The sequence below is a fragment of the Prunus persica genome, chromosome G3 (assembly GCF_000346465.2).
Source record: "Prunus persica cultivar Lovell chromosome G3, Prunus_persica_NCBIv2, whole genome shotgun sequence".
In the NCBI taxonomy this organism is placed as follows: Eukaryota; Viridiplantae; Streptophyta; class Magnoliopsida; order Rosales; family Rosaceae; genus Prunus; species Prunus persica.
In genome coordinates, this window is record NC_034011.1 from 22,922,615 (window position 1) to 22,937,850 (window position 15,236).

General features: G+C 36.2%; 3 protein-coding genes across 3 annotated transcripts; 1 reads left to right on the forward strand and 2 right to left on the reverse strand.

The window, feature by feature from the left end:
* LOC18784359 (protein ULTRAPETALA 1) lies at positions 306 to 3,978 on the forward strand. Its single transcript, XM_007215974.2, has 3 exons — positions 306 to 1,169; positions 2,638 to 2,962; positions 3,540 to 3,978. Exons 1-3 carry the CDS (start codon positions 959 to 961, stop codon positions 3,712 to 3,714), a joined length of 711 nt encoding a protein of 236 aa, XP_007216036.1. The 5' UTR covers positions 306 to 958; the 3' UTR covers positions 3,715 to 3,978.
* Positions 4,412 to 7,985, reverse strand: LOC18782683 (H/ACA ribonucleoprotein complex non-core subunit NAF1). Its single transcript, XM_020559307.1, has 3 exons — positions 6,862 to 7,985; positions 6,136 to 6,213; positions 4,412 to 5,991 (listed from the first exon to the last, which is right to left on the reverse strand). The coding sequence occupies exons 1-3, from the start codon at positions 7,825 to 7,827 to the stop codon at positions 4,738 to 4,740; spliced, it is 2,298 nt and encodes a 765-aa protein (XP_020414896.1). The 5' UTR covers positions 7,828 to 7,985; the 3' UTR covers positions 4,412 to 4,737.
* Positions 12,579 to 13,014, reverse strand: LOC18783670. Its single transcript, XM_007216728.2, has one exon. It carries the CDS (start codon positions 12,829 to 12,831, stop codon positions 12,625 to 12,627), a length of 207 nt encoding a protein of 68 aa, XP_007216790.1. The 5' UTR covers positions 12,832 to 13,014; the 3' UTR covers positions 12,579 to 12,624.

Here is a 15,236-nt window from a genome sequence, read left to right on the forward strand (position 1 = left end):
CTGATAAAATCTTTACAGCTCAGGTGCCTGGTGGCAGCGACCTTTACCTCAGCAGCATAGTAAAACAGTAAACATAGTTTAGACTTTAGACTTGGTCTATTATTAGACTTAGAAGTTAGATATATAGATAGATATAGATAGATTATAGATAGATGCCAAGCTCTATGGAAACAGGGCAAATCTGCTAATACAATCCTAAAGTACTCGTAAACTCCACAGCAACCAAGTAGCTAGCAGTAGAAAATTAGAATACAAATTAATTTATATTTTTATTACAGAAAGAAAGAAATGAAAGAGTAAACAAAAGACTTGAACAGAAAACGAAAACCTCGTCTCCTTCCCACGAGAGGGATTTTCCCATAAACGAAAAGCCCTGACCCCAAAGCCATTTTCTTTCTTTTATCCCTCTCTCATGTCATATCATGCATTGCAAGTAGTTTAGAGAGAGAGAGAGAGAGAGAGAGACAGAGAGAGACAGAGAGAGAGTCCTTTAACCCCTTCTCACTTCTCTCTCAGTTCACCCCACGACATTTGTTTTCCTTCGCCAGCTCATTTCATTCATTCATATTCATTCAACCCCATTACCAACCAACCTCTTTCTCTCTCTATCAAACTCCTAACGCTTAAATTTTTTTTCTTTTCTTTTCTTTTCTTTCTCTTCTATCTACAAGACTACAACTTTCAACGTTTTCCTCCACCAGATCTCTCGGAATAAATCCATGGAGATGCGTGCCTCTTAGACCCTTTTAATTACTTGCCTTTCTTTGTGGTTTTCTGGGCTTTTTTGAGTTTTTCCTCTTGTTCCCAATAGAGCCCATTATCCGTCACCCAGACCCATGTTATTTTCCTTGATTTTATAGCTTTTCACTGGCTTTCTCTTCGATTTCTCTCTGAAAAGCCTTGTGGGTTTTCTGGGTTTCGATCGAAAACCGTTCTTTTCAGAGAGAGAAGCGAAAAAATGGCGAATGGAGTAGAGAGGGAAACTGGGTTGCTGCTATTTAGCGATGATGATCTGAGAGAGATGAGTGGGGTCAACAGAGGCTCGGACCATATAGAGGTCACGTGTGGCTGTACCAGCCACAGATATGGTGATGCTGTTGGGAGGCTTAGGGTTTTCGTCAATGGTGACCTGGAAATCACCTGTGAATGCACCCCTGGTTGTCAGGAAGGTCTTTCTCTCTGCCTTGCTTTGTTGTTTTTGGGAAAAGGGTTTTGATTTTAATGCATGTTAAATGTGCGTGCCTGTGTTTTGAGTTTGAGTTCATCGTGAACTGGGTTTTGACGTTGATGGGTGTCCCTTTCTGGTCTTTTTAATCTGCCGTGAGATAAGAGTTTGTATTGGTGTCGAGTTTCTCTTTGCAAGTTGTCCATTGTATTTTTTCCGGTTATACATTTTAAGTGTATGTTGTTTTGTCTCAGTGAATGTCTTCTCCTTGATTTTATGCAACAACGTAATGCAGCTATGTCGTTGTACACTTTCTTGCTTCATATGGTTGAGTTTAGATTGTATCGTGGTCTGTTTGTTGACTAAAGGGCTCTTCTTTGAGGCGGTGTGTTAAGAATGAAACCTACATTGCCATTGTGGTGGTGATCGGGACCTCCTGGACTTGGTTTTGGTTTTGGTTTTGATATCCAAGTTCTGTTCTTTCTGTTCTACAGAGTAAGATGTTGTGGAGTTGCATACCATGGTTTAGTTTTTATAGGGTTTTATCTGTCTTTCTTTCTTATTTCTTGTAATTTGATAAAGTGTGGTTGATAAAATTGCATTTTCATCCTTGGCTTTATGGGCATTGATGGTATTTTTGTTCTTTGGCTATCAGTGTTTTCTTGCAGCTAATGAACTTTGCACTTGATTTCTGATGAGCAATCAAGCGCATAACTTTCAAGCTAGGCTTTGTTATTTGATGTCTTTATGTCCATCTGGTCTTGTTTCTACAGTGCTATTATCAATAAGCAATGAGAATATGGCGTTGAGTTTTCAAAAGTACCTCTTTCTGACAACCGAGGATCTGAAAGTGTTGCATCCTCATAATTATGCATATTGGATTTGCCATAGCTCATGGACTTTATTTTCTTTCTGTTGAGTACTTTTAAAACATTAGAGGATCTAATAAGATTCTATGTCTTCACTGTACATTGAATTTCCAGTTTATTTTCCTCATCTAAAACAACTTGGTACATTAAGGACAGTTGTTCTGTTCGTAGAGCAAATAGTTACCTTGAAGCCATGAATAGGAAAGCTATTTGGTTACTGTCTTAACTTCATAACTGAGACCACCTGCTTACAACTTTCTTATCTTGAAGTGATGTCTTTGTACTTTCAGTACTTTTCGGGGTTCTAACAAGATAAAGACACAGCACATTAATGTTTAATTATGTAGTTAACTTAGCTATATCTAAGCGAGCGTGATGCCTTGGGAATATCCCGGAAATGGTAAAGGTTCTTTTTCTTTTAGCATGTGAAACTTTACCTGGCAGGAATGCAAGCCTTTTCAAGTATTGTTTAACTGCTTTAAGTGATCATGAGGAAAGCTCACATTGAAGTGTCTGATGCTTATGGTTATGTTCAGGGTTTTTTTTCTATTTCATTTCAAATCTTGCATTTGAATTTTTTTCTCTTTGTATTTTAATGACTAGACAAACTGACTCCTGCTGCATTTGAGAAGCATTCTGGAAGAGAGACAGCTAGGAAATGGAAAAATAATGTTTGGGTAATTGATAATGGGAAGAAGGTTCCACTGTGTAAAACAGTGCTGCTCAAATACCACAACGAGGCATCAAAACATGCTAATGCTTCCCACAGATCTAACAATGGACGGGCTTGTCACCGTGATGAGTTTGTTTGCTGTACTAGATGCAACAAGGAGCGCAGGTTTCGTCTCCGGACAAAAGAGGAATGCCGGATTCACCATGATGCTTTAGCTGATGTGAACTGGAAATGTGCTGAGCTGCCATATGACAAGTATGTTCCTCTCTTACATTGAATAAATACTTTACCCATTAATGGATCAGGTTGTTTTTTTCTCTTGTACTTTAGTCCATTAACCATTGTTAATAATGTGAAGCATATGAACAAGCTTGTTCCATACTTATGCTAATGGTGTCTAAAGTTATTATGGTTTTAATATTCTGTTCTACTCAACTTTTAGAACCATTAAATGATTGCTTATTGAAGCGTCTATAGTTCTGTTGTTCACCTATTTTATGTTTATGTATACTGTTCATTCAGCAAAAATGGATTTTACTTCAGAGGAATAATATTCTATTACTTTGTAATGAACTCAAATACTGCCTTAGGAACACATACCCCTGAAAATGGAAGGCACTAATTTTAGTAGATTTTATTCCACTAGAATGTTTAAAAGCTACCAGTAGGTATTTTAGTTTGGAGGTAAATCTACTTTCATGTTCCTTGTGACCACATCTTTAAAGTGTATGTTGTAAATTCGTGCAAACACTAAGTATATATATGTATTAGGTATGTTTAGATTTTTAAGGGTTCAATAATGATGATGGGAATGGTTGTTTCTGTATTTCAGAATAACATGTAATGATGAAGAAGAACGAGCAAGTCGAAGAGTATATAGAGGCTGTACCCGTTCTCCAACATGCCAAGGCTGCACTTCTTGTGTGTGCTTTGGCTGTGAAATCTGTCGTTTCTCAGATTGCAGCTGCCAGACTTGCACTGACTTCACAAGGAATGCAAAAACCTGAGTAACAATCGGGGGTCCTGATATTCTCTTTTCATCATATGGGTTATGTGCACCAATTATAACTTCATTGAGAGAACGCCCACCACCTCCCATTTCCCCGCATTGAAAAGAAAAAAAGAAGCAATAGAAGCATTGAAAAGCAGCCTTCAATAACATTCTCCTTATATGTTTAAACTTGTTTCCAGTCACCTGAGTTCAATGTATGTTGTTCTCGTGACTGCTTCAGAACCTTCTAATTTAATGATTTATTCTCATCATTTCTATTTGTTCGGTGTGATATTTTAGTTCTGCTTTCCTACCATTTTCAAAATTTCTTGAATTGTTGAATACTTGGGAAGCTTAAGATTGACCTGGAGATTCTGTCCCCTGTCATCGGGCTTGCATACGGACGGTCTTCGCTAGATTAACCCTTGGAAATGAAAGAAAATACTTTATATACATTGCAAGTGCAAGGTATTGAGATCGAGTAATACGAATTTGTGAGGAGAAAATTGGGTGATGAATTAAAGGATTTGAGCCCCGTTGTATTTGTTGGGGAATCAGATAGGAAATCACATTGAGTTTCTATATGTTTTTTTCTTTCCCAAAGTTAGGAGGACTAAACCCTTTGCAAAAGATCTGCCCCACCGGAATACAAAATTCAACTTCTTTATTTTCTATGTATTGCGGACAGAACACAATTCAACATTTTGCTAAACCAGAATTTCTCGACATTCAAAATTCGACTTCACCCAAGACCATTTTAACATCCTAGTCCGCGCTTTGGAATTTAACTTCTACTAATAAATAAGGGCACCAACAGAATTTAATGCATCACATTGATCTCCATTCTGCGGGTATTATGTTCATCCATATACTGGACCAGCAAATACAAAAACGAGAAAATTGGCATCATGGAACACGAACTATCAAAATCGGTAAACAGAATACAAAAGAACCAAGCAAGTTCAAAACGGTGGCTCTTCTCATCACCTATTGTAGTTTAACTTCAGTGTGCTTGGTGCAGCAGAGCATGCCATAACTTTCACCTTGATTGCTGCCTACCTCTTCCCCTTCCAAAATGACGACCCCCTCTATGAGACGGTCTCCTTCCACGATTAGAAGATGCGCCCGGATTAAATTGCTGCATGTCCACGTTGCCTGTATTTGCAACAGGCTGTGGCATATTACAGTTCTGTTCAACAGGCAATCTATTCGACAGCATTCCTTGGTCTGCATTTAAGGTCGGGTGAGTAGGTTGGCCTTGTAAACCTATCCCGAATGCATTTTGGTTGAAACCATGCTGACCCACCATCCCCTGTGGATACATGGGTCCTGCAAAGACATTCAATTGTTGACCTGGTGTGGGTTGGCCCTGTAAACCTATCCCAAATGTTGTTTGATTGAAGCCATGTTGACCCATCAGCCCCTGTGAATACGTTGGTCCTGCAAAGGAATTCAACTGTCCACCAGAAAGAAATCTCTGACCTTCAGCCTGCGGATAGAATGGCAATCTCTCCGGAATAGGCATTTGATAAGGATATTGATGATTATAGGGTGAAGGCCACGGTGAACTATTATTTGTAAATCCATTAGGGAAGGGTGTATTTTGTTGCTGAAACGGCATCCCATTTGTCCAAACTCCATTTGAAGTTGCGTTCATACCAGTGGCCTGTGTAGCAGCTGGAAATGGTGGAACTAATCCAGTCCCACCAACGAAACCTTGTGGTGCTGCAGAAGAAGATGGATAATAACCGCGATCAAATGATGGTGCAGCTGGAGAGAAATGATGTTGGTGTTGATTGGGAGGCAGCTGACCTGCATCCTTTGGTGTTTGGTGGGGTGAAGGTTGATCATTTTTCCAGGGTCCAGGCTTGTTTTTACCCTTTTTTCTGTTGTTTTTCATATTGCCAAGATTCTGGTCATTCATTCCCCTCTTTGTCATTTTTTGCATTCTCCTGTATTCAGCCTCTTTCTCATCATCTGAAAATTCTGCCTCATCTGACACCTCTTCATCATTTTTACCAGATGCATCATAACCTTTTTTGTAAACATCCTTGTCATTGAGCACATGATCTGCAAACTCCGGAACGAAAGAGACCAAAGTGCCTGCTTGTATTCCAGCAGGGATTTCACTTTCTGAATTGTATCTCACCACATAATAAGGGTGTATGACAGGTCCGAAGATTTCATCTATCAACCCCAACGGAGATCTGCTTTCGGTTATCCAAAGAATTGAACCCTCGTTTAGAGGATTGTGCTTCTCAACCCCTTCTACGATGGCTTGGGTACCAAGGATCTGTAAAATTGAAATTGACATCAAACTCAAACATTACCACAAATGTGCATCTTCTGGAGTGTCACCTAGATTCTACATTTTCAACGACACCAGAGATTGATGGAGTCCATGTTACAATATAGGATTACTTGCTTATGAGCTTACCGATAAAACAACTCCCACAGGCATCATCTGATGATGTGGTTCCAAGGTCACATTCACAGGAGGAATAGGTGGAAGTACCTGCAAAGTTCAAAACAATCTGTTTCAAGCTATTTGCAGACATATAACTGCAGAAAGCTAATTTCATTGACGGTTTACACAGAAGATGGCTAACAAAAATTCCAAAGTCAGTTCTGACAAGTAAAAGTAGCCCAAGTTAAGAGACATTGAAAAATAAAACCTAAAAAAAAATTATCATGCTTTATTAACACCAACGCAAGCTACTTAATCTGCTACAGAGTATTCAGAACAAAATACTGGCAATCCTGGAATCCACTAAATATGAGACTTATATGATAGAAAAAGAAGATCAATTCAACATGTGTTTAGATAGTGAGAAGGAGAGCCGAATCCTCCTTTGTTGCTTGCTTAAAGATCCTAACTACTTTTTCTTTCCCCTTATCCCAACTAAATTCAACTAAGTCCCCATCCAGAAAAGTTGAGGTTGGCAATCTTCTCATCAATCTACACTAAAACGAAATCAACCAGTACCCCTCAGCTAAGCTAATTTATCAGTAAGGACTCATGAAGTACCATTTCCTCCGTGACTCCAAGCAAATCAATAGAGACTTTTTGTCCACCTCTCGCCAAAAGTTCATAGCAGCTTATCAATTCAAAAGTTCAGTAATGGCTTCAAAAGCGAGAGAGTACCAATAAAAAATTTCTTACCTCAAGCTCATTCTTGGACCTAATGGGTCCTTTCAGAGCTCCACCATCATCCTCTTCCTCGTCTCCATCATCAAAAATTTCCGCATCAGTCCAAGCAACCACTTCATCATCATCATCATCATCAGCACTTTCATAATCTATATAGTGTGTCTTATCTCCCTTCTCCCCTCCATCAGCATCCCGTATCTCACCTTCTTCAATTTCACCAGCCTCGTCGCATTCCTCCACCTCCACCTTCATTTTCCCTTTCTCGTTTTCCTCCTCATCCATATCATCATCATCATCACTGCTGTCATCATCACTCGAGCTGCTACTCGAAGACGACGATGAGGACTCTGAACTTTCATTCACTATTTCACTCCTAGCACCATTCTCACCTTCAATCTTGGATTTCAAACTTTCATTCCCATTCTCATTATTCTGTGGTTCTCTTTCTCCAGCATTACGACTCACTATTTCACTCTGCATACCATTCTCACCATTAAGAGCCGAACTTTCCTCATGCCTCTCACTCCTCATACAATTCCCACCATCAAGAACCGAATTTTGATCACACCCTCCAAGCAAACTGACCTTCCCCAGCTCTTCCTCAATAGAACAACTCAAATGTTCTGATATTTCACACTCCACCTTCTCCACAAAACCACAATCAATTGGCACAGTCCCATCAACAGTCGGTTCAGACCCACAATCAATTGGGTTATACACATTAAAAATTTGGCCTTCACAGCCATTTGCCTCTCTAATAAACCCTTCTTCAACCACCTCAACCTTGACCTCCCCTGTTTCTGCCATATCAGGGCTTGGTATATCCTTAAACCAATCCTCTATGGACTCAAAATCCAAGAACGAATCTGCAAACGTCAAGTCTCTGGGATCAACAGGGTCAGGTGGGTCCTTCGAATTCTTGGTCTTTGAAGCTAGATCGAGGTCTTCGAGGGTTAGTTCAGGGATGAGCCCTACCATTTGAGAACGCAGACAAGAAGAACTCGGGTTGAAGAATGAGAAAAGTGAAATTCCATAAGTGCTAATATCAAGCGAATATAAATAGTTTGGGGTTTTGCTTTGAAACGGTCAGGTGCTTAAACCCTAGCTAGGGTTTTCAACATCTTCAGCTGAATATAAAGATGGCGAAGTGTTCGGTAATTTGGTTAATTAAATCAAGAATATTTAAAAATAATAATAAGGTGAGGCGGCGTCGTTTCAAGGGGTTCATCGAGGAAACAAAATTGTAAACGCACGGCCAATAAAAATACTATATATGTTTTTTTATATAGAATAAAAATCGGGCTTGTTCAATATGGGTACCTACAATTTCTATTTCCTAGACATATACCCATCATTCTATAAATCTATGTGTAAAACCCAATTTCAAACTTAAATGACCAGTAGGATATAAGAGGTCGTAGTATTCCTTCGTTTTTACATCCTTGCCATCAAACTTCATATTTTATTTATAATTTATTCCAAGCATTTCATTAACTGCTATAATCTATATATATAAAGCAAAAGGCAGAGAATGGTGAAACATTCAAAATACCAGAAAATGCCCTTGGTTAATGCAAACATTAAGAATTCAAATTATTAATTAAATGAGGATAATATGATAAATTCACACTTTTTCATATTTAAAAAAATTAAAAGAAAAAAAAAAGCAGATAATGGATCCTATTTTTATGGAACACAACTACCCATTATCTTTTTTAATTCTAAAATAAATTTACTTATTTTTTTAAAAAAAACCTCTCGCAAGCGCGGAAGCGCGTGCAGAGAGGCTAGTTGTAATTAAAACTCCCTATTAATAGCATATCAATATAGGTATATTATTTACCCAAAAAATCAACAAAAATAGGTCAATTACTTTGTAATTGAAATTTCTGTATATTTTTCATAAATTAAAAATAAGTACACAATAATTTATAGAAAATAGATATGTTGTATAATTGAAAATTATGCACATTTTTTATAAATTAAAAATAAGTACATTACTTAGAAGAAAAAAATAAGTTCATTATACTAGGTATATATTATTAGAGAAAAAAAAAAAGGTACATTATTTAGAGAAAAAAAAATATTTTCATTATAGCAGGTAAATTGTTTAGGGGAAAAAATAGGTACATTATTAGAGAAAAAGAAAAATAGGTACATTATTTTGAGAGAAAAAATAGGCTTATTTTAAAAAAATTTGTTTTCATAAATAAAAAGATGATCAAATTATTTTTTATAAAACAAGTAATAAAGAAAAAAAAATAGGTACAATATTTGGAGAAAAAATAGGTTCATTAAAAAAATGTTTTAAAAACAAAACAAAAAATAGATTATCAAATTATTTTTCAACATAATTAGAATGTACACTATTATTCATAAAACTATAATAAAAAAGAATACTCATAAAAAGAAAACAACATTAATTCCTAAATTTAATATTGAATTTAAATTATTAATACTTTAAATAGATTACTAGTCGTAATTCATAGAAGGAAAACACCATTAATTCAAAAATAGATTACTAGTCGTAAAATAGATTACTAATACTTTAATGTGAAATTTAATATTTAATTTCAAATAAGTTTCTAAATTAGTTCCTACATCCATTACAACTATTTGGAGATATTTCAAAATTCAACGGGTGTCATTAGTTACACCCCTTATAACACATTAACTTATAAATAGGGGTAGTTTTGGAATTCAAAAAATACAATAAATCAGATTTTAAGTTATATTAGGTAACTTTCTTAGTTGGATCTTAGTCATTGGGTATTATTTGAAAAAATTGGGTATTTTACATAGAAAACTAAAGGAAAGGGTTGTATGTGATTTAAAATAAATTTTATGGCTCTAAACTCAATTTACTAATAAAAATACTATTTGTATAAAAAAAAATATTAAGGAAAATAAATATATTCAAACATTTTCTTTATACAATATCAAATAATGGGTTCCATGGATTAAGTTATTCCTTTAAAAAAAAAAAAAAAAAGAAATTGTAACAAACAAGATTAAGTTGTTCATGTTTAAAATATGACTCATACATTTGTGTCAAGAATTAACATGTATTATACTAATGTCGAGTTTATGTTGTGTGGTCAATCATGCCGCATCGGTATAGAATGTTATCTAGTTCGAAGAAGATTGCTCATGACATCTCTCTTTTCAACTGAGAAACAAAACAACGTCATTTCGTCCCAATTTTAGCACGATACTATTAATGAAGGATATTCCATTACTAATGAAAAAAGGAGTTGAGGGGATCCATCCCATATAGTTTCAATGCGATTAATTTAGGGCTTGTTATCTAGTTCGACTTAATTATATATGTTGTTCTTGATCACATTGCTCTTATATATGTTTTTTTTTACCACAAAGGGTCTAATTTGTCAAACAAAGTAGGGCAAACATTCATATATGCTAAGATACGTTCATATTATTATTCTTCTCCAATATGGAGGTATTTATACAAGTACAAAGATGTATTAACCCTAAATAAAATAAGTACAAAGATGTATTAACCCTAAATAAAATAGAAAATATATCTAAATTACAATAGAAAATAAATCTCTATTACAATAGGACTAAATAAATCTTAAGTAAGTAAGGACTCACCAAAATTCTAATTAAATAATAGAAAATCCTAAGTAAATAATAAATCTCTATTACAATAGAAAATAAATCTCTAATTAAATAAGGAACCAAAATCCTAAGTAAGTAAGGACTCGCCAACACTCCCCCTCAAGTTGGGGCAAAGATATTTCGCATGCCCAACTTGACAAGTGAGTCGCAAAACACCATATTTGAGAAGCAACAATTGTAGAAAAGGTCTTTTCGTTAACCAAGAGTAAAACAAGTGACAAACTAAAGCAAAGATCGCAGCGGAAACACAAGAGCAAATCCTAAAAAATAGGGCACATAGTAGAATACAGAAACCCTGTGAGCACGGTAATAGGTAAGGCAGAACACAAACTCTGTGAGCACGACAGTAAGTAAGGCAGAACACAGAAACGATATGAGCATGGCAGCAGATAAGGTAGAACACAGAAGCCTTGTGAGCACGGCAATAGATAAGGCAAAACATAGAAGCCCTGTGAGCACGGCAGTAGATAAGGCAGAACATAGAAGCCCTGTGAGCACGGCAGTAGATAAGGCAGAACACAGAAACCCTGTGAGCATGTGAGCACGACAGTAGATAAGGCAGAACACAGAAATCCTGTGAGCACGGTAGCAGATAAGGCAGAACACGGAAATCCTGTGAGCACGGCAATAGGTAAGACAGAACACAGCAACATCATTGGCAATTACTATAGCAACGGAAAGCGAAGCAAATAAAGGCAACATCAATGGTAACATCAACGGCGGTAGCGGCAATGGCAACAATAAATTCTTCCATATAAACTTTAGGTAATTCACGTAGACACAACTTCTCTTCAATCCTCCTGAATATCAACGATGACAGTAGCGGCAATGGCAACAATAAATTCTTCCATATAAACTTTAGCTAATTCACGCAGACACAACTTCTCTTCAATCCTCCTCTCCCTCTGAAAAGAAGGGGTCGTCGGAGTCAAGAAATAAGCAACATCTTCATGGAAATACGTCAAGGTAATTGGGATAGGTCAATTAACATATCCCTTTCACTCTCCCTCCTCCTCCCCCCTTGAGGGAGGGGGGGGGGGGGGGAGCACTTAAATTTCAAGAAGAACGCAAGCACAACTCACAAGAGAACTAGGCTCTGATACCATGTCAAACAAAGTAGGACAATATTCAGATATGCTAAGATACGCTCTTATTATTATTCTCCAATATGGAGGTATTTATACAAGTACAAAGATGTGTTAACCCCAAATAAAATAGAAAATATATCTAAATTACAATAGGAAATAAATATCTATTACAATAGGACTAAATAATAATTGGTAAGTAACTAAAATTCTAATTAAATAAGGAACCAAAATCCTAAGTAAGTAAGGATTTGCCAACATAATTATTGTTGACCTCTTTGTTTGGAGAGATTACTTAGGTTGATTTCACTGCACACTCTCCTCCTTGTGTTTGAAAGCCATAATTCCATACATATGTACATATATCTCTTGCTCATAATCAAAAGTCAAAAGATTATGCCAACGAAGTCTAATTTAGTAAAAAATGACATTGATTTATAGACTAGTCGAACTCCATGATAGTACCTTAACAATGTTTGTGTGCAAAAACCCTCTCTTCTAATATCGCTTTTATTATAAAAAAGGTCAAAAGATTATTAAATATGAAATTTTCAACTCTACTTTCCACAAGGGTAAGATGATAAAATATGGTTTTTCTATATTGTTGATGATAAAAGCATGGGTTTTTTTTAACATTTTGACTTGCATAGTATTTATTGCATATAGCTACAAACTGAGCCAGAGGCAGACACCCATACTTGCCTTCTTCATGTCATAAAAACCATCTTAACTCTCCAGCTTTCACTTTTACCTATCCACTTTGAACATCTTCTTCCAGCTAGTCTCCACCTTACACTGTTTCTATTTTAATTCGGCACCATGAACTTTCTTTTTTTGTGTAGTCAAAATCGACACCATGAACGCAACTACGTCCCAAAAACCAAATCACAACAAAAAAAAGAAGAAGAAGAAGAAAAAAGAAGATATCCATGTGAGAGAGTCGGACGCAATGCGTAAGGCGTTTATGTGCAATTTTACACATCTTAAACTAATAAAAAGAGATAGAAATTGAATTAGTCATTCATAGTAAACAAGGCCTACTAGCAAACTATCGATAAGATCGAAGAATGGCTCCACAAAACGTACATATGATGGCTCTCCAAGATTTCCAATAAAATGGGACGTAACAAAATCTTGTAGCGGTCTTCATGTCGGCAACACTCGCTCCTCCGCCGCACCGTGAGCATATCCCTGCCGCCGGCTTGCTCCGCCGCACTTGCCTCTTCTGATCCACCAGAAAACAGAACACCACCATTCTGTTTTGGTTTCGGTTTTTGCCCTTTAACTAATTTCTGAGGAGAGCACCCAAAAATGTGATGTGTTGCTTTGTTTGGAGCTGAGAGCAAGTGAGGCCTACAAGTTGAGAAATACGAAATGAAAATTTATTTGTTTATATAATGCATCAGAAGAATTATAGGTCGAGCAAGTTTTATGGTCATCTTGGTTTTTGACCGTTGGATCAGTGTGGATTTGTAAAGTTGGGGGATGGAGATGTTAGCGGCTTAAGCTCCTGTTGCAGGCCTATATATTTTCGCCAACTGGCTGAGGATGATGGACATGCGATCTTGGCCGTACGTGTGGTGTGGGTGTAGATGAAGGGCTGACAGTGATCTGGTGATTAATAGGGTTCAGCTCATTCTGTTGGGAGTGAATGTGGGTGGCAGTTGGTAGGTCCTTGGTGGTGATTTGGTGGTGGAGTGGGCTTTGGCCGACTCACAGTCAAAGCATTGAAAATCAACGGTCATCTTTCTTCCAACTTGGAAAAAAAAAAAATTCGGTTAAGAAAAAAAGATGTTAACTTTTGTTTGTTTGCTGGGAAAATTGGAAAAAGATTTTGACTTTTCCACCATATGTGCATACTACAATTAATATTTCGTTGTTTGTCTCATCCAAACTTGTAAATTTACCCTAAAACCATTAGCTCAAATTGACTCGACCAATATAAAACGTCACCACATGAAAAATATGCCCATTTAAGGTGTCATCAAATCACATTTAAAACTTTGGTTGAAAGATCAATTCTATAAAAACACCAAGAGCATCAATCAAAGGAGTCATTTTCGTATGTGTATTCTCCAATAAAAATAAAATATTTTTACTTGTTCATGTGTTGGTACACCAGCACATACAAAAATTTATTGAACTTTTTAGTTTCCATTTCGGTTCCTTGGAGTATTCATTTCTTGGTTCAAAACATAAGGCTGCTAAGTTCCTACTGTGAAGAGATTTCTTTCCAACATGTTTTTCGAGAAGCAAACTTCACTGCTGATGCTTTAGCTAATTTAGGCCATAGTTTGAACCATTCCCACCCATGAGAGAGGGGGCTTCCTTTAAGCTCCTCTGCTCTGTTTTATTTTGATTTAGTTGAGCCTGCGTTTTCTCGTAGTTTCCGATTGTAAGGTTTCTTTTTTCCAATTAAAAAAAATTTCTTATATGATTTTTTAAACTACAAATCACAATCGTTTCCTTAATGGTTAGCGGCTACAAATTGGTATTGGGATTACCATATTCATGAAATATGTCCATTCTTAAATTCAAGGACCTGCCAACTTATACCATCATAATATATAATTAAAAGATTATAAGTAGAATCAGTGGTGGATCCAAGATCCGTAATCCAAGGGGTCATAATATAAATATTCCCAACAAAAAAAAAAAAAAAAGAGTTTTCCCTTTTTCTTATCTATTTTATCTCTTTCAAATTTTCCATTTTCTTGAGGTTCCAATTGTGATATGACATAATAAAAGATAACTTATTATTTTAATCAAACATGCTAACAGCAAAATTAATAAAACTACAAAAGTAATACCTTACGAGTATTTAAAAGCATTAAATTCATCAATAAAACTATAACTTACGGGTCTTTACTCGTGTTTGTAAAACTTATACCAGTTCAACCCACTTAATTAGAAAAAAAAAAAAAAAAAGGAGGAAAGAGAGTGAGTAGAGAAGATATATCCATCCTTCTTTTTTTTTTTTTTTTTTTTTTTCCTATACTCTCTTTCTTTCCTTTTATTTAATATTTTCCCCTCTTTTTTTTTTTTTTTTTTTTTTTTGGTATTCTTTATTTCTCTCTTTGTATCTTTCTTCCCAGCCTCCCCCGCCACTCCCCGGCTACTTACTAAACGAAGAGGCTTTCCTTCTTCCATTGTTTCACAAGAATAAATAAACAAGAGCAACACAAAATTAAAAAGGAAAAAAATATTAATTGTTCCTTGCGGTTGGTTTGGCTTTTGCATCAGTGAACAATTGAAAAACAAGTGGTCTATTGATCCATGGCAGACCAACACAAGACACAGACATGCTGGGATTTTCTTTGAGCACCTGTGTGCACACAAGAGGTCGCTCCGCAGCTGTCCAAGGGGTCGTTCATAGCCAAATTTCAGGTATTCTAAGGGATTGTTAGACCCCTCTTGTCCTAACAGGCGTTTGCTCTGAGTAGAATTATCTTCCTTAAAGGAAAAAAAAGAAGATTATAAATAGAACTGTTAAAGCTCTAATTCTTTTTGGAGGATCTCAGCCATACATTTTCCTTTCCTCTCATTTTCATAATGTGACACCATACAAGCACATATATTTCTTAACAGAGAAGGAATGTAAATTAGGTTATCCAAGATGAAGGAAATGCTATGAATAAATTCCCATAAATTTATTAGTTA

Excerpts from the sequence above, each read along its gene's own strand:
- LOC18784359 (XM_007215974.2), top strand. The coding sequence starts at position 959 with ATGGCGAATGGAGTAGAGAGGGAAACTGGGTTGCTGCTATTTAGCGAT. Across the intron at positions 1,170-2,637 it reads CACCCCTGGTTGTCAGGAAG|ACAAACTGACTCCTGCTGCA; the intron begins GTCTTTCTCTCT and ends TTTAATGACTAG. Across the intron at positions 2,963-3,539 it reads GCTGAGCTGCCATATGACAA|AATAACATGTAATGATGAAG; the intron begins GTATGTTCCTCT and ends TCTGTATTTCAG.
- LOC18783670 (XM_007216728.2), bottom strand. The coding sequence starts at position 12,831 with ATGGTGGTGTTCTGTTTTCTGGTGGATCAGAAGAGGCAAGTGCGGCGG.
- LOC18782683 (XM_020559307.1), bottom strand. The coding sequence starts at position 7,827 with ATGGTAGGGCTCATCCCTGAACTAACCCTCGAAGACCTCGATCTAGCT. Across the intron at positions 6,214-6,861 it reads GGTCCAAGAATGAGCTTGAG|GTACTTCCACCTATTCCTCC; the intron begins GTAAGAAATTTT and ends TGAACTTTGCAG. Across the intron at positions 5,992-6,135 it reads CTGTGGGAGTTGTTTTATCG|ATCCTTGGTACCCAAGCCAT; the intron begins GTAAGCTCATAA and ends TCAATTTTACAG.